The sequence below is a fragment of the Harmonia axyridis genome, chromosome 6, assembly GCF_914767665.1.
Source record: "Harmonia axyridis chromosome 6, icHarAxyr1.1, whole genome shotgun sequence".
NCBI lineage: Eukaryota > Metazoa > Arthropoda > Insecta > Coleoptera > Coccinellidae > Harmonia > Harmonia axyridis.
The window spans coordinates 7,422,488-7,447,834 of NC_059506.1; the positions used below are offsets into that span (position 1 = coordinate 7,422,488).

General features: G+C 34.0%; 2 protein-coding genes across 8 annotated transcripts in view; one reads left to right on the forward strand and one right to left on the reverse strand.

The window, feature by feature from the left end:
- LOC123682722 overlaps window positions 1-25,347 on the reverse strand; it is a 55,381-nt gene that overhangs the window by 4,925 nt on the left and 25,109 nt on the right. For 2 of the 3 annotated variants that reach the window (XM_045621481.1, XM_045621480.1), the window contains exon 8: window positions 3,460-3,722. In XM_045621481.1, the coding sequence (XP_045477437.1) occupies window positions 3,460-3,722 (263 nt within the window). The remainder of the gene's footprint in view (window positions 1-3,459; window positions 3,723-25,347) is intronic. The other variant, XM_045621482.1, reaches the window with a different exon arrangement.
- Window positions 617-24,772, forward strand: LOC123682724 (transforming growth factor beta-1-induced transcript 1 protein-like). 5 transcript variants are annotated; one of them, XM_045621486.1, is made up of 5 exons: window positions 617-824; window positions 5,107-5,157; window positions 6,664-6,837; window positions 19,458-19,688; window positions 24,564-24,772. In XM_045621486.1, the coding sequence occupies exons 1-5, from the start codon at window positions 822-824 to the stop codon at window positions 24,636-24,638; spliced, it is 534 nt and encodes a 177-aa protein (XP_045477442.1). In that variant the 5' UTR covers window positions 617-821; the 3' UTR covers window positions 24,639-24,772. The 5 variants fall into 5 exon arrangements, with proteins under 5 accessions (XP_045477442.1, XP_045477445.1, XP_045477444.1 ...); XM_045621485.1 differs by lacking the exon at window positions 617-824 and adding an exon at window positions 4,992-5,048; XM_045621489.1 differs by lacking the exon at window positions 6,664-6,837 and having other exon boundaries at window positions 627-824.

A 25,347-nucleotide genomic window follows, 5' to 3' on the forward strand; every position in this document is an offset into this window, starting at 1 on the left:
GTTCCATTAAAAAAATATAGGTTTGTGTTGAATCTTCAAAACCATACCCCGAAAAAAAATATTAAGTACGCCACTGGATTCTACGCAGAATTCTGATTCAGACGTAGTTTTCAGCTCAGCATTATTTCTACTAACTACGGAGATAAAGGAGGGGTCTGAAAAGTATCAATTTCCAAAATCACCCTGTATCTTTTGAACGGAAACAGTTATACAGAATCTGATTAGACCAACTTGAGTTTCACGAAAAAGTAGGACAGGAACGTGAAAACCGCAAGGCTCTATCTTAAATAACAAGCGAGAAACCTGGCTGTCTCACCCAAAATGGGATGCACTGTACGGTCAATTATTCATCGATTAATCATTCTCACCGATCCTGCTCCATTAAAAACTGACCTACTGTGGAAAACAGGTGCGAAGCATCGAAAAGAATTATGATTGAACAAATCAAGAGTAATTTTCAGCAGCTATGCCGAAGCATGTCGTAATAGAAATAAAACTGGATCACTGATGCGAAAACACTTCCATTCATCTCAGCTGTTGCGCTCCTTCCGAATCCGATTCAGCTTGAAACAGAACACCAGCATTTTAATCCATGTTTCATCTAAATTTGAGCGATCTATTATTGAAACAAATACAGCGGTCCTTAACGACTGATCTTGATCTACCTCCTGCATTCACGCAGTCATTCCTTTATTATTAGATCCCACTTCTGTGAATTTTCCACACAATTTTGAAAACAAGATTATCCCGAAGATCAGTCGCACAACTGCCTTGTAGTCGTATAGTAAACTGGTGTTGTTCCGAGAAAAGAGAATAGCAAAATGGTGAGTGGTAATGATAAAAGTTTTTTTGAAATTTAATGCAAATGAGGGATATCCTGAAACTTTTGCGAGAAATGATAATTCAAGAAAAAACCGGAAATAATTAAATATTCAATTATTACACGGGGTTCGAAAAAGGATTTGGAAAATTGTTAAGGCAAAGGATTTATATTTTCGATTGCAATACTTAGTATAGAGCCATGTATTAATAATAAAAAATAAATTCAAAATATATGGATAACATATATTTGGTGATTCCTCAACCAATGTGATAACTTTGGTTTAACGTTATTTTCTTCCGTTTTTCCATAACAGTTAAATCAATAATAAATCAATAGATCAAGATCAATAGATGCTCATTTCATTTATTTCCGCTCAGAAAGAAATGAATGCTTAAGAATTTTCAATGATCAGTTATTTAATCCATTCAAACTTTCTGATGTGAGTCAGTTTGGTTTTTATATTTTTTCATTAGTAAACAACTATTTCTTATTCGTTAAACTGATGATAAAGGTTGTTTCAAGAAGAGGTTTCATTTTGATATTGAGAAATCAATGGATGTTTATTAAATTGTATGCCATTAACGATGGAGAAAGATATTAGCCGAATGCCTGCCGCGGCTACGGTTGCACCACCATATCCTTTTCGTGAAATTTTCCATTACCAATTTCCATTTGTATGTCCACGAATTTCATGTTTGAAGTCCTGAATCGATTGTAGAGCATTACCATTGACCTTATCTTTCACACGTGACACCAAAGAAGAAAAAACAAAAAGTATTACAGCATAAGATCTCGGTGGCCAATTGTGATCACCTCTTCGAGAAATAACACGTCCAGGAAACTTTTCTTGTTGGAAATAAACGTCGTCCACAATCACATCAATATCTTCCAATTTTAGACATAAAAATCATTAATTCCCAAGATCAACGAAGAATCGACAAACCTGGGTTTTAGTCAACGGGCTACAACTTCAATATTCTCAGTTGTTCTTCAGCGACGCACATGATTTCTATTCTTCACATCATTGACTTGTCCCAACTGCTTAAATTTTTTCACTAGTTTCACTATTGCCGGCCTTCTGGTAGTTAATTTTAACCATATCAATGAGTTTATGAAGCGTGTATCATCCATTTTTAGTAATGGCGTAAGTTTTTACTTGTAAAACGTCAAAAAATAACAATTTCAAAACTGACAGTTGTCCAGACAGCGGGCTATTCCAAATTAAACCTCTTTTTGGAAAAGCTTTTATTAATAGTATCATTGGAAAAAACTGCTTCAACTGACTTGATTTTGGTGCAATGAGTTTCATAAAATAATGCAGCTCCCAGATTTTAAACCTTCATTTTTGGTTTCTCAGAAACGGAAGATTTTACATATATATCTAATGAAAGTAATCCGAATTCTGGAAACCATTCTGCCCAAAACTGCTATGGAAAGTAGCGTATATTCTTCATAGCTCACTCAATTTCAAAACTATGTACCTATTGCTCATACTGTGAGAAATATAACTACATACGGCATTTTGCCCACACCTCGCTTGGTTGACCAATGAAATTGAGCTTTTGAGAAGTCGTTTCTATGGAAACGCAATAAATGAACAGAAACTGTCAACGAAGGTAATTTTGAATTTAATTAGGTACATTACTTGAATAATTTAAATTTGTGCAGTTGTAGGAAAAGTATATTGTGCAACATTTGGATAAAGTCCTTTTCTCACGCGTGTGTTTGCACACTCGTGAGAAAAGTTGGGCTTTCCCCACTTTATGCACAATATACTTTTTGAGTAATTCGTATGCACTTTTATAAAAAAAATGACATTATTCTGATCTGCGCCAGTGGCGCAACTTCCAAAAACAGGGGTGGCCAAGAGGGGGCCGGATTTTTTTTGAGGGGGCCAATGAAGCGAAATTATAGTTCTGCTAATCTTTTAGCCTTAGTATGGCCAATTTTAGAGGGAGCCAGCAAAATTTTAGGGTCCCCTAGCGTCGCCACTGCTCTGCGCGCAAGAACTTAGACTCACAATGTCTGAATAGAGAAAGAAAAAATTTGATTTTGATCGAACAGGTAGGGAAATCAAAGGTAGGTCAAGAGGGAATGATCCCCCTGGCTACGGGCCATTGAGTAGATGGAGCAGAGTTTGAATAATACTTATCAGGCCATTGCTTTGACTGCATAATTTCTTTCCCATCTGAAGACATCAATACACAAAAAATTTGATACGCATCTTTTGAAGCGGTAGGTACCTATTAATGAGAAAAGAATGGTATGGCACTTTATTGAGTTACGTGTTATTACTGTTAATATGACCCCTGGCCTCGTCATCAGCCTATTCGATGTGAAATATGAAATTGAAAACATGAAGGAAAAATCAACGATTTGCAGATTTTTGGCCGGAAATTTTCGTAAATGTTCTTGTCTTGGTTAGAAGTAAAAATCGAAACCGAAAAATTCGGTAGTTGAATAACAAACTCAAATAATTAATGATTGAAGAACTTACTGAATTGTATGGAAAGTATTTCTTTGGAATATTTGAAAGTTCATCTATTAGAAAACGTTAGAGAAAAATACGGCTTGATTTACTCCATTTTCATCGCACTTTACTGAGGTATGTAAGGTATGTTACTCCTAATACTCACTCTTTTTTCTGTTTGTTCGTATCGACCTCTGGGAGGATTTCCATCTGGTCGTTCTGTACAGTCAACGGTTCCATTTCCTTAGTCTCCATTTTCTTCAGCATTTCCGAATTCTGATTCTTGAAACTCAGGCATTTCTGCAAGACCATAATCGTGTTGGTCAGATTGGCATCGATGTCGGCAGGATTTTTCTGGTCATTATCTTGCACCAGCTGCAGAAGTTTCGTCAATATATCTTCCTGTTGTAACGCACCCCCGCACGCCTTCTGAAAGCAGAGAATTTCCATTATAAAGAGCTTAGACGGTCAGATATAATTCGAGTTATTTTCATTGAATTCGGAACTAATATGTGTGTAGGAAGTTATGAAGGGTTTTCTACTAGCTGTATGATAAACTTTAACACGTGATTGTGCTCATTATGAATTTTTTTTTCTATAAAAATAGATTCATTTAGCTGTTATTAGAATTTGAAATAATTTATTTAATTTCATGTTTCAATAAATTGAAGGTAGACCAACTAACGGAAATATACCAGTTTATACAACAACTAGAATTTTATCGATAGTTATTTCAAGACGTAGATTTTTTTCTTGAGGGCAGTAATCAAAAATAAATACTTATGAAACATATATACACAACAAACATTTTGAAAACAGCAACAAACTTTTTCAATGCAAAAATCACAGATGACACATGACACCCCCCAAAATGGAACCACCTAACATTTTATATGCGTTTCAAGCAGGCAATGTACGAAATGGTTCCATAAAAACTTGAAACTCATAACAGCGATCCACCAACCAGAACCATAAGAAAGAATGGAATATCGAAAAAAACCATTGACCATTCCTCGTAATTGACATTTTAGGATTTACATCAATTAATAATTTTAAGCTTATGGCCAATCTTTAACTTGATCACATCATCGAATCATAGAAAATTCCAGAATATATTGAGAAACAAATACCCAATCTTTCCGTGACAACAGATTTGAGAGAGTTTTTGCATGTAAACGTCTTGGAATTAAAATTTCAAGCTTCGTGCAAAATTTCGTGTTGTAGTGTCATCTCATCAGCACCATAAAGAATCAAAGTAGAATATTAGAAAAGAAAAACAAATTTTCCGTCACAAATAGGTACATCAGTTCGTTTGCATTATCGACTATAGAAAATTCAAGCGGAATATAAAAAAAAATTAAGAAAGCACTTATGTGAAGTTAGGAACTTTTAAGCACCATTGGTGACACTGTTCAAAAGATCCCTGTCAATGTCAAAATTTAGCACCATAGAGTTAACTCGCGAACGAGTTTCGTTTCGAGAAATTGGAGGTTAAGTTATTGTTATTCTACATTTATTGTATGAAAAATGGATGAAAAAGAGTTTCGTATCTTGATAAAACACTGTTATTTAATGGAAAAGAATACTGTGCAAGCAAAGCAATGGTTTGATAAGCATTATCCAGACACGAGTCCATCGCAAACAACTATTGATAGGTGGTATGTTGAATTTGAACGTAGTCTAAGAACAACAGACCTTCCTTTATTTGTTGAAATGATAGAAGGCAACGTTGAAGATAATTCCACGGAAAAAATTGTAATAGTAATTAACTAGTGATAAAAATTAACATATTATAATATAAATTATTTTTCAGGCTGATGCACCAAAAATTTGTGGTACTTGCAAGAAAAGCATCGAAGGAGGGGTATGTATTTATGTTAAATAATGTTGTGAATTCAGTCTTCTTGGTTTGTTTCAGTCCGGTTGAGATTTTGGGCAAAATGATACTAACATTGTACGATATGCACTATACAAGATACAATGGTAAAGTCGATACAGTAGAGAGAATTGCATAAAGAGATACTATCTTCATTCAATTTTGTTTATCGCTTTCAAATAATCTAAAATAATACACTCGTTTCAATGAGGAGACCATTCATGACACTACTTTTTTAAATATGTGTTCCGGTTGAACAAATCATGTAATATTTTTACAAGCAGATTCTGAAAAATGGTTAAGATGATCTAATGCAAGAAGCACTGTAAATAAGAAATGGTAAATCATAGTTCATGCTCATACATACTTTGCTAGAAAATAGTGAACAATTGTACCAACAAAAAATTTTCGACCATCCATCTTGGCACACTTCTGAAAGATCAGATTCTATTACTTTCAATTTAGTTTGAAGTTTTGTCCCACTGCGGGTATTCTGTGTTAATAAAATTTTCTATATACAAATCGAGTAGTGAGTAAGAGCAAATATGATTATAATCCGAGGCATCTCACACTAATGGATGGCTTCTTATATAACTGTAATAAACAGTCCTCAAATAGTTATCAATAGCTATTGTCTGTTCAAGGAAATATGAGAATTTGACTGATTACTATTTTTTCATGAAAAAAGACCACAAGTAATTAAAGCAATTAATTATGATCAGATGGCTACAAAAAAATATTATTTTCCAGTCGATTCATAAATTTTCAAGACCATAATTGTGAAGATGTAATTTCTTACTCGAAGAAAACATGTGTACCTAATTAGACAAATCATAACCAAATGCTGATAATTCATAAATTTTTAGCATAATAATATCACATTTCAGAGTTTTCACAAATCACTTTTTCTTCACTTTACTTACATCCTTTTCATAGTTCATATTCTGAAGCTAGAGGATTAACAGAGCTAAAACAATTAATATTTGTACCAATAGTACAAATGTATAATTTTTAGTCAAGTATGATACTGATCTTCCTAGCTAGAGAATGCAATTTATGAATTCTGTCTGCTGAAAACATATAAATTCTTCTAAAATATTAAGTTATTTAGTTAAGGATCTATAGATAATGGTAAGATGATTTTCTTACATAGTAGTAGTATTTTTTATATATAGGAAAAATTATAAAAATTCTTCGCATTTTATATCCCCTTGTGAGAAGATATGAGTAGGGAATTGAATTCAATTTTTGTTTCTATTATAACCTCAGAGTTCATATTAAAGAAAATGAACTAAAAATTTTTTTTCATTTTGTTTGAAGATTCGTCATGTCTGAAACCGGAAAATCCAGAAGTATTTTTCTGTTTTAATCATTTCTAAAATGTAATACTATTGAAAATCAAAAACCAAAAACAACATATATGTACAGCAAGAATACTAACTATATTGAGTTCAACAATGATTGAGTAGATGTAGAAGAGTGTGTTTTTTTTAGGTACTAACAGCTTTAGAAAAATCATACCACCCAGACCATTTCATTTGTATAAAATGCGCAACACCCATTCGCGACGCAAAGTTCCACCAAAGAGATGGAATTCCATATTGTATTTCTTGTCATGCAAAATACCTTGCACCTAAATGCAATTCTTGTATAAGATCAATTGACGGAGTAAGTATTGGACCATCTAATTGCTGGCTATTTCTATTAAATTCTCATGAAATAATATGTTACAGCCCATTTCATCGCTAAAATGCGTCTAATTTTCCAATAACAATGTTGAATAGTATGTCTAGTGGTGGAGGCTCTGGACTCCTAGAAGCCTCATCAATGTGAACACTTGAGAAAGGAATTTTGGGGGACCTTTGGTGCTCAAAGTAACGATGGAACACAGTAATAAAACTTACATATTAGTAGTAGGTTCTAAAATGTCCCTCAGAGTCTTAGAAGAAGTCGATACGGAAAACATTGTGTAATTAAAAGATTTGAATTCGTGTTACACAATAATAAAAAGGCTACAAATTTTACAGAAATATTGAGCCCCCAGAAAAAAATCACCCATTTCAAAATGGGTACATATAAAAACTGAATAACATAGTTTAAGTTTCATCAAAAGTCCTTCTCTGGAACTAAAATAGCTATCTTGATATAATTGGGCGCAAGAATTGTTGCTTTGAAAATTCATATTAGGGTTTCATACTAAGGACTGTATACTATAACTACAATACGATTTTTACTGAACTTGAATCGCGTGAGGCTTCTTGCTCTTTCTTAGAAGTATTTTTTGGTACATATTGTTATTTGTTTATTTGAGCTTCTTTTTACTGTTTAATAATGATTAAACCAAATTCACCAACTATCTTTATCAATGGAATAAATATAAAACTGTCACCAACTATCAAATATTTAAGAGTTCAAATAGACAACAGATGCAATTTTAATGCTCACACAAAAATGATGAAGAAAAAGACTATTTCCAGAGCCTCATATTTTGCCAAATCAACATATAAGATCCTAGGAATCAAGATCAGTACCGCATATATAAGACCATTTGTAACCCTTGATTGAATGTGTTCACCCACTGTTTGCAAACTACAAATCCAGAGCAATAAAGAATCTGAAGGACCCTAGGTTACTACTACTAATATTAATAATAATCTGTCTTACTATAGAAACATTTTAAACCATTTGACGTCAGATAGTATTATATTCTGTTTTTTGAAAGATCATTTTTTTGGAACGAGAGTGTATCCCTAACTTATAGAATAAGGAGCTTAGAACCAAAAATTGTATGAAAAACATCGTTTAGATCAGATATTATTATTTGGCCCAATCTAGAAGCGACACAGATAGACACATCGATGCGATACAGCGTTCCAAAAAAGTAAAACTACAAGTTACAAAGAATCATTAATGAAAATCCCAGCACATGTCGATTTTTATTTTCAAAAGCAAGTTATGTTATGGATGTCATATATGAATTGTGATACCTAAATCGAATATTCGATTACACATTCAGCGCTGTGACTAAACTGAAAATTGGTTATGTCGTTTTTATTGATACATTAGGCGAAAATTAACAATTCGTGATTGGAATAAGCAAAAATTGGAAAAATGGCGATTATGGAAAAAAATTTATATCTCCTTCAATACTGATAATATAGCTCTGAAATTAAAACATAATACAGACACTTTTTTACCTAGAATCCAGTGGCGTGCTTGTATTTTCAACAGAGTTTTTAATTAGGAAGCTATAAACCAAAGTTATGTTTTTTCGAATGAGAACACTAGATTTCTGTGCTATTGTTTGAAAGTTCAATTTCAATTAAGCTTTCAAAAATTGTCACAGAAATCTAGTGCTCCCATTAAAAAAAAACATAACATTGGTTCACAGCTTCGTAATTAAAAATCCTACTGAAAAGACGATCACGCCACTGAATTCTACGTAAAAAAGTGCCTGTATAATGTTTTAATTGCAGAGCTCTATTATCAGTATTAACGGAGGTATAATTTTTTTTCCATATCACTTATAACTTATAACCCAAAAACAAAATAAGAAGGTGGCCAAAAATGAATACTACTCTGGTTAGTTTATCAGAAAAAGAGAACGAGAATGGGGTATCAGATTTTGTCTATCTCCTCTGGTTTAAAAGTTGCAGAGCTAAAATATCGAAATTTGCTCAACCTGTACATCAGAAAACGTATCTTGATGCAGTGAAAAAATTTTTTTATGCAATCTTCAACACCCTGTACCCGTTTGGGACATACGTTTATGTAAAGTCTTTTTTCTAAATGGCTCAAAGAATCGCCCTAGACAATATTAGCATATCATTAGGGATCACCCTGTTTACCTAATCGTGAAATTGGGAAACATAATGCTATATCCACATCGATGCTAAATACAATATTTACATCGCCACGTCCTAGCCTAGCCAGTTGCAGTTATGAGTTATTAATTTTTAATATAAGGTGTGTGAATAAGTCTTTCCCGTTTTTTTTTCAAATTTTGAGCCTTTATTGTGAAAAAATGGTTACAAATGAATTATTGAAAGTATTGGCCATCGCTAGCTACAACTTTTCCTCATCTTTCTGGCAACATACGAACCCATTTTTTGGCTTCCTCGTAGGAATGGAAGTGCTGGTCAGCCAGGCCATGCGTCATCGATCTGAAGAGATGGTAATCAGACGGAGCAATGTCTGGACTATACGGCGGGTGGGGTAGGACTTCCCATTTGAGCGTTTCTAAGTATGTTTTCACCGGCTGTGCAACATGTGGGCGAGCATTGTCATGTTGCAAAATAACTTTGTCGTGCCTGTCGGAGTATTGTGGCCGTTTTTCTCGCAGTGCGCGGTTCAAACGCATCAATTGTCGTCGATAGACCTCGCCTGTGATCCTTTCATTCGGTTTCAGAAGCTCATAGTAAACCACACCTAGCTGGTCCCACCATATACAAAGCATGAGCTTGGCGCCATGAATATTTGGCTTGGCCGTCGATGATGATGCATGGCCGGGTAGTCCCCATGATTTTCTTCGCTTCGGATTATCGTAACGGATCCACTTTTCATCGCCAGTCACGATACGATGCAGAAAACCCTTTCTTTTATGTCGCTGAAGCAGCTGTTCGCAAGTGAAAAAACGCCGTTCGACGTCTCTCAGCTTCAGTTCGTACGGCACCCAATTTCCTTGCTTTTGGATCATTTCCATGGCTTTCAAACGCTTGGAAATGGTTGTTCGGTCAACTCCCAATGCTTCAGCAAGTTCTTCTTGCGTTTGACACGAATCTTCATCAAGCAAAGTCGCCAATTCTTGATCTTCAAAGATTTGCGGCCGCCCGGAACGCTCCTTGTCTTCCACGTCGAAATCGCCACTTTTGAAGCGTCGAAACCATCCGCGAACACTTGAATCATCGACACAACCTTCTCCATAAGCTTCCTGAAGCAACCGATGCGCCTCGGCAGCAGATTTCTTCAAATTGAACCAATAAAGTGAAACTTCCCGCAAATGACGTCGACTCGGCTCAAATTTCGACATTTTCACGATTTCAAAAATTTATGATGCGAAAAAATTTCAACTAATGTGTTAGTGTGGAATTGTTGACAGATGAATAAGCTTTGATTATGACATATGTAACCATTAAATACTCGCACAGTATTGGTGGCGCCACCTCTTACAAAAAACGGGAAAGACTTATTCACACACCTGATATTTTACATGATTTAGGATCTCTTTTGATTTCTTTTTGACAAATTGATACATTGCATCAACATTGCAGAAACTCTCGACTCAACTCGTCTCGATCTACTTGATTCATCTGACATCACACAACGAATTAAAAGCGGATAGAATAGATAATAATAACTCCAGAATTAACTGTACTTTTCAACTGTTTTCCTAAAAGTTTGCGCTACCACTTTTCTCTTCGATTTCTCTATTTCTTTGTTACTACTTTCAAGGCTTTTAATATTGGCTCATGTAATAATAAGCAATATTCTTCAACTTTTTAATTTAAACACAACGGCAAAATTAGGGGAACCGAACAAAATTTCAACGAAGTTGTAGTTTATTTTCTCTTGAACCCTTTGTCCTATTTTTTCAATTTGTTTTCAATTGGTTATTGATTACTCGGAAACATAACTGTTCAACTGTCATCCTCAGGTACTGTGTTTTTTGTTATATACAGGGATAAACAGAAAGAATGAAAAGTAAAATGTTATTCAGAACACCCTATGAAGTGAATCCTTGATAGACGAGAATGATTATGAATACTAAGAGGATGCCCCATCTTTTAGAATATTTATTTTTTTTTTAGTAAATGCAATATTTTAATTCTGGAAGAAATAATATCATTTAATGGTTTCAATATACTATATTGAATGATAGCAATCACCAACTTGATTTCGTTGATACCTCGGTTGATACAATATACAAGGTACTTATATCACTAGTCATTGATATTATGAATATCTGTTCATCAATATCAAGATTCTGAAATTGATGTTGAATGTTCGTTGTTTCGATGAAATATTCATTGGATAAAAGAACTTTGTTCAATAGATGTACCGGGGTTTTCACCATAATTTGACTCCCCCTTCAACTTTGTTACTGAAAGAGTTACAAAATAATGTTTTCTACGAAAGATTCACGAAATCGACTAGTGTTTTTAGAATGATTTCACAAAACGAAATATATACAGTGTGGGCAACATATTGATTGCAACTTCATTTTTTCAAATGGAACACCCTATATATTTTTCTATATTTGACTAGCTCTGTTTCCCCTGATTTCGAATATATAACATATGTTTGGTCTATCTCTCTTATTCTGAGTACCACAGAGTTTCAAATTTTAAGAACCACCTGGCATGCTCAGTAATCAGTTTTCAAGTGGTAGGCTGCGATAAATCAAAATGCCCTTTTTTGAGTTATCTCGTTGGCGACGATATGACATACGTTTTTCACTATAAATTGGAATTGGATGATCTGGATTCAACTTCATATATTATCTGCTTGTAGCCTTGTTCCTTATTTTTATTGTTCTTCACATTAGGTGAAAATATTTCAAATTTTTCTGCTTCTCTGTAGTGCATATTCGATGAATAGTTTCATTCAATGACAAACGTTGCCTACGGGATATAAAAAAAAGGCAATAAATTAGCACAGCCTTCCACTTGAAAACTCATTACTTAGCTTGCCAGGTGGTTCTTAAAATTTGCAACTATGTGGTACTCAGAATAAGAGAGCTAGGCCAAACATATGTTATATATTCGAAATTAGGGGGAAAAGAACTAGTCAAATATAGAAAATATACAGGGTGTTCCATTTGCAAAAATGAAGTTGCAATCAATATGTTGCGCACTCTGTATATATTTAGTTTTGTGAAATTATTTTGAAAAACATCGATTTCGTAAAACTTTTGTAGAATAATAATAATAATAATAATAATAATAATTTATTCCTCCTTTAAGACATCATACAATGTATAGGAATAGTCAACAAGAAAAAAAGAAAATAACAAAATATTGAAAATATAAAGACAACAATGTTGGCAAAAGTTAGTATTAAAAAAGTCTTAAGTGATAGAATTAGTAAAGAACTCTTGAATATTATAAAAGCAATTGTCAATCAACATTGATTTTACTTCTTTCTTAAATTGTTTTTCACCAAGTCTCTTATAATGTTTAGGCAAGTGATTATACAATTTAATTCCTGTGAAAGTAGGTGACGACTCATATTTTTTAGTGTTATGCTTGGGAATACATAAAATATCCTCATGCCTAGTATTGTAGCTATGAAAATCTGTACATGTTTTAAGTTTTTTTAAATTTTGGTGAACATAAATTAGACAATTGAACATGTATATAGAAGGAAATGATAATATTTTATTTCACAAGATCTGAAGTGGTGATCCAAAATTTAATTTCACTATAGATTGGTGGTGTAGGATCAGAGAAACAGGAAAATGATACTCTGTTAGTTCGCCGACGTTTCGGAAAAATTTATTTCCATCCTCAGGGCTCTACAAAATTTACGGAAAACATAATTTGCAACATTGATGAAGGTGTTTACAAAATAAAGGAAAGATGAGCATTACTAAAAGTTATTGACTAGAAAATATCACAGAAAGGATGGTCTGGTATAATTTATATATACAAAGAAGCATTATAAAATTCAAAACATTTTTAGTTTAAAATAAGAGTAAAAATAAAAAGTAATATAACACATATAGGTATAAACAAAGTACTTACAAGCTAGACAAATGTATCTTCCCAAAATCATCTTTTTAAAATTTAAATCAATTCTCCAATATTTTACGTGTAAAGAAATCATAATATGTATATTAAAAACCGGGGACAAACAATGCGACCGATGCATAGATAGTATGCCGACAGACGGAGGTGAAATCAAAGGAACAGCGGACTCGAAACAATTAGGGTAAAAAACTTAGACGTATGTATGTGATGCGCTGAAGTAATGAAGTCGATAGGGGCTAGAAATCTTTATTTTGTTTTATTATTATTCCGTAGTTGGGTATTTGTTTTTAATAAGGAAAAATAGAATCGGCTAAGTTGTTGTATGTCAGCTCTAGAATTTACTGAGTCATGGATACTTATTTGTAACATCTCAAAAATTAGCCGATTGCTCAAGTATGGCTCCCTATTTAATATTTTGACGTCTTCAAAATTAAAGTTGTGACTTTCATTCAGGCAATGTTCGGCCAAGGCTGTTTTAGGGTTGGAGATCGGCAAACGGACAGACCTAATATGTTCCTGTATTCTGGATTTCAGATATCGGCCCGTCTGGCCTATGTAGACGCGAGAACAATTTAGACAGCTGATTTTATATACAACATTGGAGTTCAGAAGAGTTGGTGTCGGGTTTTTGACAACACTGAAAAAATTCTTTCCTAAGGTATTTGAACTTTTGAAAGACACCCTGACGTTCTCTTTTTGAATAACCTTGGATAGTCTCTCTGAGAGGCCTTTGATATATATGAGTTTGTTATAATATAAAATTGTATTCGAAGGTCCCTCAGATGAAATGATCTGTGGTAGAGAGGGTTTGAGAGACTCCCCTAATATTTTGCTTATGAGATGCGCCGGATAGCTGTTGTTAAGTAAGATGGATCTGATCTTTTTCAGGTTTTTTTCATGATACCTTTTGTCAGAGAGGTTCAAGGCTCTGAACTTGAGATTTCGTATGATGTTAACTTTATGTATCATGGCATGATGGGAGTGAAAACCTATATACCTGCCAGAAAAAGTAGGTTTATGATACCAATCAACATATAAGACATTATCATCCATGCGTTCAACTCTCATGTCAAGGAAATTCAGAGCGCTTTTTGATTCTAATTCTAAAGTGAACTGTAATTTTGGGTGGAAAGAGTTGAAAGTGTCCAACACGATTTGTTCAGTGTTAACAGGAACGGAAGTGAAAATATCATCGACATAACGTTTGAAAATTGGTACACTGAAAGGTAAACGAGAGAGACAATAATCTTGAAGTTTTACCATTACAATGTCACAGCAAATCTGCGAAACACAATTCCCCATCCCGAAACCAAAAATTTGCCTATAAAATTGTCCGTTGAAACAGAAATAACTGCTAGTTATCAAAAAATTATATATTAATTTGAAGGTTTCAAAATCAAATGAGGGGTCAGAAACCATATTCCAATTTTCTTCAATGATTTGTAGTGCTAAATCTGTAGGCGTGTTAGTGTAAAGAGAAACGACATCAAGTGATAGTAATACATAGTTAGGTGGCAATCTGGTCTTATTCGTTGAATTGAAGAAGTCGAAAGAATTCCGGACATAATGTTCGTCCTTAATGAATATCGGCTTCAATAGATCAGCGATGAATTTTGATAGCTCGTATATAGGGGAACCAACAAAGCTTAAAATGGGTCTCATCGGTATGCCTGTTTTATGTATTTTTGGTAGAAAGTACATCTTAGGAAAAATGCCATCATACGAAATCTCAAGTTCAGAGCCTTGAACCTCTCTGACAAAAGGTATCATGAAAAAAACCTGAAAAAGATCAGATCCATCTTACTTAACAACAGCTATCCGGCGCATCTCATAAGCAAAATATTAGGGGAGTCTCTCAAACCCTCTCTACCACAGATCATTTCATCTGAGGGACCTTCGAATACAATTTTATATTATAACAAACTCATATATATCAAAGGCCTCTCAGAGAGACTATCCAAGGTTATTCAAAAAGAGAACGTCAGGGTGTCTTTCAAAAGTTCAAATACCTTAGGAAAGAATTTTTTCAGTGTTGTCAAAAACCCGACACCAACTCTTCTGAACTCCAATGTTGTATATAAAATCAGCTGTCTAAATTGTTCTCGCGTCTACATAGGCCAGACGGGCCGATATCTGAAATCCAGAATACAGGAACATATTAGGTCTGTCCGTTTGCCGATCTCCAACCCTAAAACAGCCTTGGCCGAACATTGCCTGAATGAAAGTCACAACTTTAATTTTGAAGACGTCAAAATATTAAATAGGGAGCCATACTTGAGCAATCGGCTAATTTTTGAGATGTTACAAATAAGTATCCATGACTCAGTAAATTCTAGAGCTGACATACAACAACTTAGCCGATTCTATTTTTCCTTATTAAAAACAAATACCCAACTACGGAATAATAATAAAACAAAATAAAGATTTCTAGCCCCTATCGACTTCATTACTTCAGCGCATCACATACATACGTCTAAGTTTTTTACCCTAATTGTTTCGAGTCCGCTGTTCCTTTGATTTCACCTCCGTCTGTCGGCATACTATCTATGCATCGGTCGCATTGTTTGTCCCCGGTTTTTAATATACATATTATGATTTCTTTACACGTAAAATATTGGAGAATTGATTTAAATTTTAAAAAGATGATTTTGGGAAGATACATTTGTCTAGCTTGTAAGTACTTTGTTTATACCTATATGTGTTATATTACTTTTTATTTTTACTCTTATTTTAAACTAAAAATGTTTTGAATTTTATAATGCTTCTTTGTATATATAAATTATACCAGACCATCCTTTCTGTGATATTTTCTAGTCAATAACTTTTAGTAATGCTCATCTTTCCTTTATTTTGTAAACACCTTCATCAATGTTGCAAATTATGTTTTCCGTAAATTTTGTAGAGCCCTGAGGATGGAAATAAATTTTTCCGAAACGTCGGCGAACTAACAGAGTATCATTTTCCTGTTTCTCTGATCCTACACCACCAATCTATAGTGAAAAAGATAATATTTTATTTTCCTTGAATATAGGGCGACATGAGTCTCGAGGACTCAGGTTGAAAATGAGACGAAGTACTCTCTTCTGTGCAACAAATACACGCCCAGCATATGGGGATGAACCCCACAGAACCACGTTATAGCAAAGGTGACTATATACACTACTAAAATACACCCCAACGAGAGAATCTAATGATAGTGAACTCTTGAGGCGGGAAATAGCAAAGTAGGATTTACTTATTTTGTTACATACGTGATCAATGTGGAAGGACCATCTCAACCCACTGTCCACACGTACTCCCAGAAAACTGACACACTCTGATGACCTGAGGCTGAAGTCTGAAAGGTCCACAGTGAAATCAAGACCCTCCCTTATCTGAAATTTGATGATTTTGGTTTTCTCCAAATTTACAATCAAAGAGTTCCCTCGGCACCAGACAATAAATCGTTTGATAAGAGATTCACAAATCCTTATCAGTTCTTCAAGATTACGAGCTTTAATTGCCAAGGAGGTATCATCAGCAAAGAGAATTATAATGCAAGCCACAATATGATGAGGAAGCTCGTTGATGAATAGGAGAAAAAGAAGTGGCCCTAAGACTGAACCTTGGGGAATACCTAATTTTGGATAATATCTTCGGGAATGGGAGCCACCCTGCTTAACCACCATAGACCGGTCTGAAAGAAAACTACGAATCCAATCGAGGAATACTCCTCGGAAACCCATTTGATACATTTTCTCAATAAGAAACTCTGGTTGAATGCAATCAAATGCACGAGTTAAATCGAAAAATATTCCGGCAACCTGATATCCATCATCTAATGAGGAATAAACGAATTCAAAAAATTCACAGCAGGCACTCTGAGTGGATCTTCCAGCTCTAAAGCCATGCTGACAACTTGTCAGGATGGAAAATCTAGAAAGATAATCATACATTCTATGGCAGACTATCCTCTCTATTACCTTCGATAGCTGACTTAGTAACGATATTGGACGATAATTTTCCAAGTCATTAATATTACCCTTTTTATGAACTGGTTTTACTACTGCTTGCTTTAATACTGCTGGAAATTTACCCAAGGAAACAGAGAAATTAATTAAATCAGAAAAATGCTCCGCAATAAGGGGAGAAATGTATTTGAGCACTTTAGAAGAAACATTATCGGGCCCAGACTCACCGCAATTTTTCAAACCTGAGATAACAGATATGATCTCTTCAGGAACAACAGGAAAAAAGTAAAAATTCGAGTTAACCAATTTCTGGGTGGTGCATGAGTTCGAAATTAAATTTCCGTATTCACCTCGTAGTGCGAGCTCACCCATAGTAGAAAAATAGTTCCCAAAAGCGTTGGCGATCTCATTGGGATCTGAAATAGTCTGTTCATTAATCGTAAGCGTAATATCATTGACACGACTTCGGTTCTTAGTACCTAACTCTATATTTACAAGGGTCCATAAAGTTTTGTTGCGATTGGTTGATTCAGAAAGAATATTATCATTATAATTTTGTTTAGAAATTTTCAATAACCGATTGTATGCTGTTTTAGCTTTCTTGTAATTTATCAAAGCATCTCGGGATTTCAAGTTCTTAAAAACCCAGTGAAGATTCCTCAAATGGTCTCTTGCTTGAAGTATTGAGGAATCTATCCACCTCGGTCGACACCGAGAAGTAGGAGGCAATGATCTCAAGGGACAAGTAGCTTCAACCGAAGAAGTTAATAAATCCAAAAATATTTGAAATCTAGTGTCTATTGTGTCGAAATTATCCAATACTTGAAAGTTTGTATTTGAAATCATAGAGAAAAGATTCTCCAAATTTGAGTGGGATATCAATCTGAAATTTATAAAATCCTGTTCAGCTTCAAGTTGGTCATTACAAATATAGTCGAGAATGAGAGCTTTATGGTCACTAATAAAGGGCTCGTGAACAGACACCGAAATGCTCATCCTGTTAGCATTTGTAGCTATATAGTCAACCTTGCTAGACGAAGTTTTTGCGTTTTTATTTGTAAAGACTCTCGTAGGCTCCAAGGAACCCTCCAATAAACCAAAAGAAGTAAAAAGTTCATCAAGAAGTTTTTTCCAAGAGTCATTAACTGAAAGGAAATCAATATTCAGATCACCACACAAAAACAAAATTTCTGAAATGGAAATACAGTAATTAAGAACATATTCTAATGTCTTTAAGAATAGGGGAATATAACCTGACGGAGGTCGATAAACACTCAATACACAGTAGGTAGTTTTTTTAGTCTTGATCTTTATAGCACATAATTCACAATGCATCTCAATAGAATACTTATCAATATTCAGGCGTTGTACCTTATATCCCGATTTAACATAAATAGCACTACCTCCATGTTCTCGACCAGGTCTAGAGTAAAATGAAGCGACCTGATAACCAGATAAAGTCATATACTCAAAACGATCCGATGTGCACCAGTGTTCCACTACACTAATACAATCGGGATCAGAAGAACTGAGGAAGAGCTCCAAGTTGTTCAATTTCTTTGGAAGACTTTGTACATTTAATTGTACAATTCTCATTGAATTAATTTCTTCAGTGATGTAGTGTTCTATTGAAGATTCAGACTTACCAATATAAGTATCATCTATGTGATATTTTGATTCATCGTTCTTCGTCTTAAAAAAAATTTATTAATCATTATACCTTCCGGCCAGAGCTGAGGATCCATAAGTTTGGTTTCGTATTCAGAAGGAAAAGATATCTTGAATGATGAGTATATATCAGACTGCTTAGATTTTAGTTTTTCACATGTTAAGTCTGTAGCAATATCAACGAGAAATTTATTTATATCTTCAACCGATGTAGAGGGGCTGAATACATTTTTTTGTACCTCTTTTAGTAGCAAAGTTAAGGGGGGGGGGTCAAATTATGGTGAAAACCCCGGTACATCAGTCGTACATTAGCATTGCGATTCAAATCATTGTACAATAACGGTATCATATTAAAATATCTCAATAAATGAAAAAAAAGTTCATAAAAGTTGTGGCAACATCTGAAAGTCTACGAATCACTCGAAAGGTGCTCTGAATGAAACCTAACTTTTCATTTTCTTTTATTCATATATTTTTATTCATATAACAAAAAGAGACGTAAATGAGGAGAACTTCTGAACAGTTATGATCCCGGGAAATGAAGCTACAATTCAAATAATTAATTCCTGAAATCGGCCAAAGGTTTCAAGATAAAATTAACCATAAACTTCGTGAAGATTTTGCACGCTTCCCTAATTTTGCTAGTGTGTACCTATAGTTTCAAGAAGTGTCTTATGCAATAATGTATACTAGACCTCTATTAAATCAATTTATCCAATTCATCATAATTTTACGTGATTATCTTTACACTAGTTAATGAAATAATCAAATAACCCAAATTTTCCATTCTAACCGTTTATGACTAATAAAAGTTTCATCAGACGATGTCAAATTTTTCAATGTTTAATTTCATTTGTCATCTTCGAGCTAATAAAAATGTCTTCAATTCATTTTCTGACAGTTAATTGTTCTATTATTACAGAAAGCTGTAGCTGCCATGGGCGGACACTTCCACCCTGACCATTTCACATGTGAAAGTTGCAAGTCTCCACTGATAGGAAAGCAATTCGTAGATGTTGAAGGTAAACCATACTGTACGGACTGCCACGCCAATAAGATATGCCCCAAGTGCAAGGCCTGTGGCAAACCTATCACAACCAAAGCCACTATTGCTCTGGACGCCAAATGGCATCAGTTCTGTTTCAAATGTAAAGTAAGTGAATCGCAATCTTTTTCCTTTTTCTTGTTAAAGTTTGCTGTGGATTTTCACATTCTACATTTTGCTTCTTTAGAAAGCAGGGTTTCCCCATAAGAGGTTTCATTTTGAAGAGCTCGCTATCTAAACAGCTGTCTTCTTTTGACATTTGACAAGTAAAAACTCCGCCTTACTGAAAATGGAATGATACACCCTTCAACAACGCATTGAAATTGTTAAAATCAATACAAAAATATTGAAATTTTGCAGTCATATTTCTCAATACTACTGCACAATTCGGTCGCCGTGAAATCCCTTATTGGCCGGAAATAGTAAAACTGTTGAAAAAATTTGAGCTGTTGGGATAAGTTGTTTTAGAGCGTCGCAATATTGATGAAAATTATCATGGATATTCGGATTGGGTTCTTTGTGGTTTCATTAGAATTCTCGTTGTTTTGATTTGTTCACATTACTGAACATCATTCTTCTTCAATTTTTGTCAGTATTCTTAAATGAGCACTGATTTTGATGAAACAATTAAAGAATTTCTAAACGTTGTTGAATAGTGTATCTTTCTATGATTAAATGGCATAACCTATCGAACACAAATGACCTATTGTTCAACAGAAATATCGGTAGCGTAAGTAGCTCCGCTACTGATAGGTATCATAGTTCGACTGTCGATTATTTTCTTCACAAAATTATTGTTTTACCTCTTTTGTAGGTTTTTTCCCGAAATTTAAAAAAAAATATATAAATGCTTTGAACATATCATCAATTCTTTTGCAAAACACGAAAGGTTACCAACTTTTTTCTCATACTTAACAAATTTAAAATATTGACCTTCTACAATGTAAAGGGTGGGTAAATAAGCGAGGTAAGCGGCTATATCTCAGGATCCACTCGTCGTAGAGACTAGCGGTAAAAATTTTTACCACTAAAGTGTACAAGATACCACACTGGAAATTGTTTTGAAGTTCATAGCTCTACAGCTAGGGGCGTAATAGCTACCGTCGAGTAGAAAAATGAATTTTACTCGAAAATGTTTCATATCAAGTTGAAGAAAAAATATCATCACTGTAATCCTTGGAAAATTCTCTATCTTTTTGAATTGTCACTTTCGATATTACGACATCAAATAAGGGTAGTCATGATGAATTTGTTTTTGCTGCTTTCGATAGGGGGCGCTAAGTCAGAAGTTCATTGTTTTGTTCATTTTACTCCGAAATTTCAATTGATTCATTGATCCAAATGATAGGATTTTCTTAACAGAAACAGAAATTCCATCACATTTGTATGAAATCACCTGAATGTCGCAAAGCGTTAATTTCATGCGTTTTGAAGTTATGGCCGAAAGAAGATATTCTTCAACTGATGCACTGCGAAAAATCAAATTATGTTTTAAGTTTTAACAGATACAGAAGGCCCATCAAATTAGTATGAAAAAACCAAAAGGTCGCAAAGCGATAGCTTCAGGCATTCTGGAGTTATGGACGAAAAAAGATTTTCTTCAACTGATGCTCTGAAAAACTAAATTGTGTCTTCTTTCGGCCATAACTCTAGAACGCCTGAAGCTATCGCTTTGCGACCTTTTGGTTTTTTCATACAAATTTGATGGGATTTCTGTTTCTGTCAGCACTAAAGACAATTTGGTTTTTCGCAGTGCATCAGTTGAAAAATATCTTCTTTCGACCACAACTCCAGAACGCCTGAAACTATCGCTTTGCGACCTTCAGGTTTTTTCATGCAAATTTGATGGAATTTCTGTTTCTGTTAAGAAAGTCCTATCATTACATTTGAAATTTCGGAGTAAAATGAACAAAACAATTAACTTCTGAATAAGCACCCCCTATCGAAAGCAGCAAAAACTAATTTATCATGACTATATTTTGTTCTCAATCAACAAGATATTATCTTTCAGACGAGATCTAATTTGCTCAAAAATGTTGAGCCAAACTGAAGTTACAGGCGTTTCAATCAGTCAGATTTCTCCCTTTCACCTACCCTTATTTGATGTCGTAAAATTGAAAGTGACAATTCAAAAAGATAGAGAATTTAACAAGGATTACAGTGATGATATTTTTTCTTCAACTTCATATGAAACATTTTCGAGTAAAATTCATTTTTCTACTCGACGGTAGCTATTACGCCCCTTAGCGGTAGAGGTATGAACTTCAAAACAATTTCCAGTGTGTTCTCTTGTACACTTTAGTGGTAAAATTTTTTAACGCAAGTCTCTACGATGAGTGGATCCTGATATATAGCCGCTTAGCTCGCTTATTTGCCCACCCTGTAGATGAATGTTTGAAGAAATTATGTGAAACCCCCATAAAATACAGTGGTTGTAAGAGGAAAATATCTATAATTTCGTTTTGAATTGAGCAGTCACGTGGTGGTATTCCTTCTCAAGGATTTCAATCTGGAAGTTAATTTTCTCGCTGTACACCTGAGATCTTGTTTATAGATAACATGAAACTCAGCCAAGTTGCGAACACCTACTACTTCCTCCCAAAAACATTCAATGAAAAGTAATTAGAATTGTACGAATACAAATTATACCATTTTTATATTCATACCATTCAATTTAGTTTATATCTCGAATAAATTTCCGAAACATATTGCAGACATCCGAAACCTTCAGATCAGAGTGGAAATAAAAAATATCTCGTGTTCGGTGAGGTTGATGCCTGAGTCACAGCTGTGCTTGTAGCTGGAAAGTAGTGGCGTCTGCAAAAAATGTTGCATACGAAACTAACCTAATAATTTCCTAATTTTAAGTTTGGGAAATTGCCAGTGAAATATTATGTTTTCCCATAAATCAGAGATCTTCGGTCTCTCTCTCAAGTCTGTTCTTGCAGATTGGCAGGAACGTACATTGTCTTATTTTTAGATTCATACAAATCGAATGCATGGAGGTCGTATTGTTGATTTATACTCCAGGTTTTTGTAGGTGATAAAATGCAATTTTTTCTTAGAATAGGACGAAATATTGTTATGTTCGTAAATGTCTCTTGAAGGAGCACTTATATATTGGATTAGAAAAACCCAAAAAAAAATCTGCTGTCATGGAACCGTTGTAACGGAAAGATGATTTGAAATTGATTTCTCTAATTCTGTGGCAAATCCATCAGTTCTGCCTTACCTTGTTAAACAAAATCGTGCGGGAATATCTCAGTTTCTACAGATTTCATGTTTATATTTCATTATTATATGTTGGTACTCGAAACTCTCTTGTCACGTATTTGGCAGTTCTGCTAACCAAAATTTTCCAATACAAAAGTTACTGTACGATATTCATGGAAATACTCCATTGATTTCAATAAAAATTCAAGGAATTAGGGAAAATAATGTATAATACTCGTACACAAAGCTCATTCTAACACTCGTTCATTTAAAAACTCGTGGAATATTATCAATGCCTTCTACACTTGTATTATGAATAAACTTTTTTCAAAAGGGTCACTTTTTGATTCAAGTACCATTTATTTCATCATTTACTCAGAGTCACAGAACCCGACATTATCATATCCTCTAAGTCCTTACTTTTGTCATTTAATTTCAGAACAATTTGGATTGCTCATAGAAGCGCTGCAAATATAATAAAGACATGATTTATGGAAAAAAAGAATAGGGAACATAAGTGTTGTACCACGGTAACGATTTTTCACCCGAAAACTGAACAATTGGTTGCACTAGAGTGACTTACATAGTGGCGACAATTCGTTCAAATTGAGCCTAAAAATGGCGGATGGGGACATAATAACCATGAAATTTAAGAAGAAAATCGACTAAACTGACCTGACACTCGTCAAAATCAAAATTATTGGGCCTGATTGTTTATGGAACAAATTTATTTAACTGAAGAATACTACAGTGACTGAATAAAATGGGCCTTACATTATGAATAAATTCTAAAAATCAGGTAAATGTAGAATGCAAACAAAAAGCCGCCATATTTAGACTCAGCCAATCAAAATCGAGACCACGCTTGTCGTTACTGTGGTTTATTAGGCCATTGTAGGTAGCACCTACTAAAGACGATTCCTGAAATACTAATTCAAAAATTTAATTGTAGACTAATAAATATTATTTTAAAAATTTTCACTTTGATACGATGAATAACATTTATTTGCTGATTCCTCAACCAATCTAAAAGCATTGGTTCGACGTCATCTTGTTTTGTTTTCCTTATGAATGATATGATTTTTTATGATGAAGATACATTTTGATAGAAAAGAAGAGTATTTTTCAAGAGAAATAGATGGATTATTATTTCATTGTAAAGAGAGTAGTTTTTACTTATCAAATGTCAAAGGATGACAGGTTCAAAAGTGACCGCTGTCCAGATAGCGGTCTATCCAAAATGAAACCACTGATTGGAATTTTAACAAAAGTTTCAACATATGAACATATTACTTGCGGTATCTGATGCTAAGACAGTAGATCTTGTTTACTTGTTGCTAAGCCAAAGGGTTGATGGAGTATTTTCCCGATGTCACCATAATACATTCAATTGCACAAAAATTAATAACCGAAAATCAGAACATTTACATATATTTATTAACAAAATACATCAGGCACATCAAATAAGAACCAAGAACGTATCTAATTTTTAAAATAATACCTATTCGCTGAAACGATGCAAGAGAAGTATCACTTGTATATAAACGTTTATAATTAGGTGAAAATCAATTTATTCAAACAAGTATAAAAATAAAATGGGATCGTGTGAAAAACGATATAAACATCACAAACGTGATGGCATACCAATCTCAAAACTTGCTTCCCATTCTTTATACTCAACATAATATTGTTGTCATCAATAGTTTATATAACTCTCCAATGAAATTTCGATGTAGCATAAATTATTCTAACTATTTCGTTCTTTTTCAGAAATGCGGTAAACCTATGATGTTGGATCAGCAATTCAAAGTTGATGATGGCCTACCCAAATGTTTGACTTGCTAAACCTTCCGTTAATTTCATCAACATTCGTTAAGCTTTCTTTTTTCATTGTTTCGATGATGGAGTTGCTTATTTTACGCTTACAATTACAAACTAATGTTAAAATAGTTATTTATTAAAGCTGTTTATTTTCGAAATTGGTTTGATTATTCTTCTCCTCCAATTGTCACTCGGAACCTGTGAATTCCACATCAGAGATATGATCAGAGTACCTAATAGGCTGTGAGTTTCAGGAGGATCTTGGCTTTTTTCACGTTTATTCAAGGTAACGATATCAGTCATTTTCGTATAGAATCATTGACATAATTTTAAAATTTTCATTTGTTCTGTCAAAATTCGTTGGGCGCGATCAGCAGAAAGATCGATAGCGTAAGTAGCTCCGCTACTGAAAGAAATCACTTTGGTAACGTTACCAGCAGAGAATACTAACGTTAGTATTCTCTGCTGGACGAGGACGAGACTGCTCCTTTTCTTAAAAACAATTATGATGAGAAACAATTTTCTGTTATAATATCGATTTTTATTTTCAAGTTTACTTTCGGTATTATTATTACTTTTTTATTCTTCAATATATGTGAAATTTGTTCAGAGTAGCATTTCAGATGTTGATAAACTTATATGTTTCAGTTTACATTATTGCTATATTTGAAATTCAAATTTCGCCCCAAAATCTCTGTCACTAGTGTCAGTTACCCAACATGTTACCAAAAAG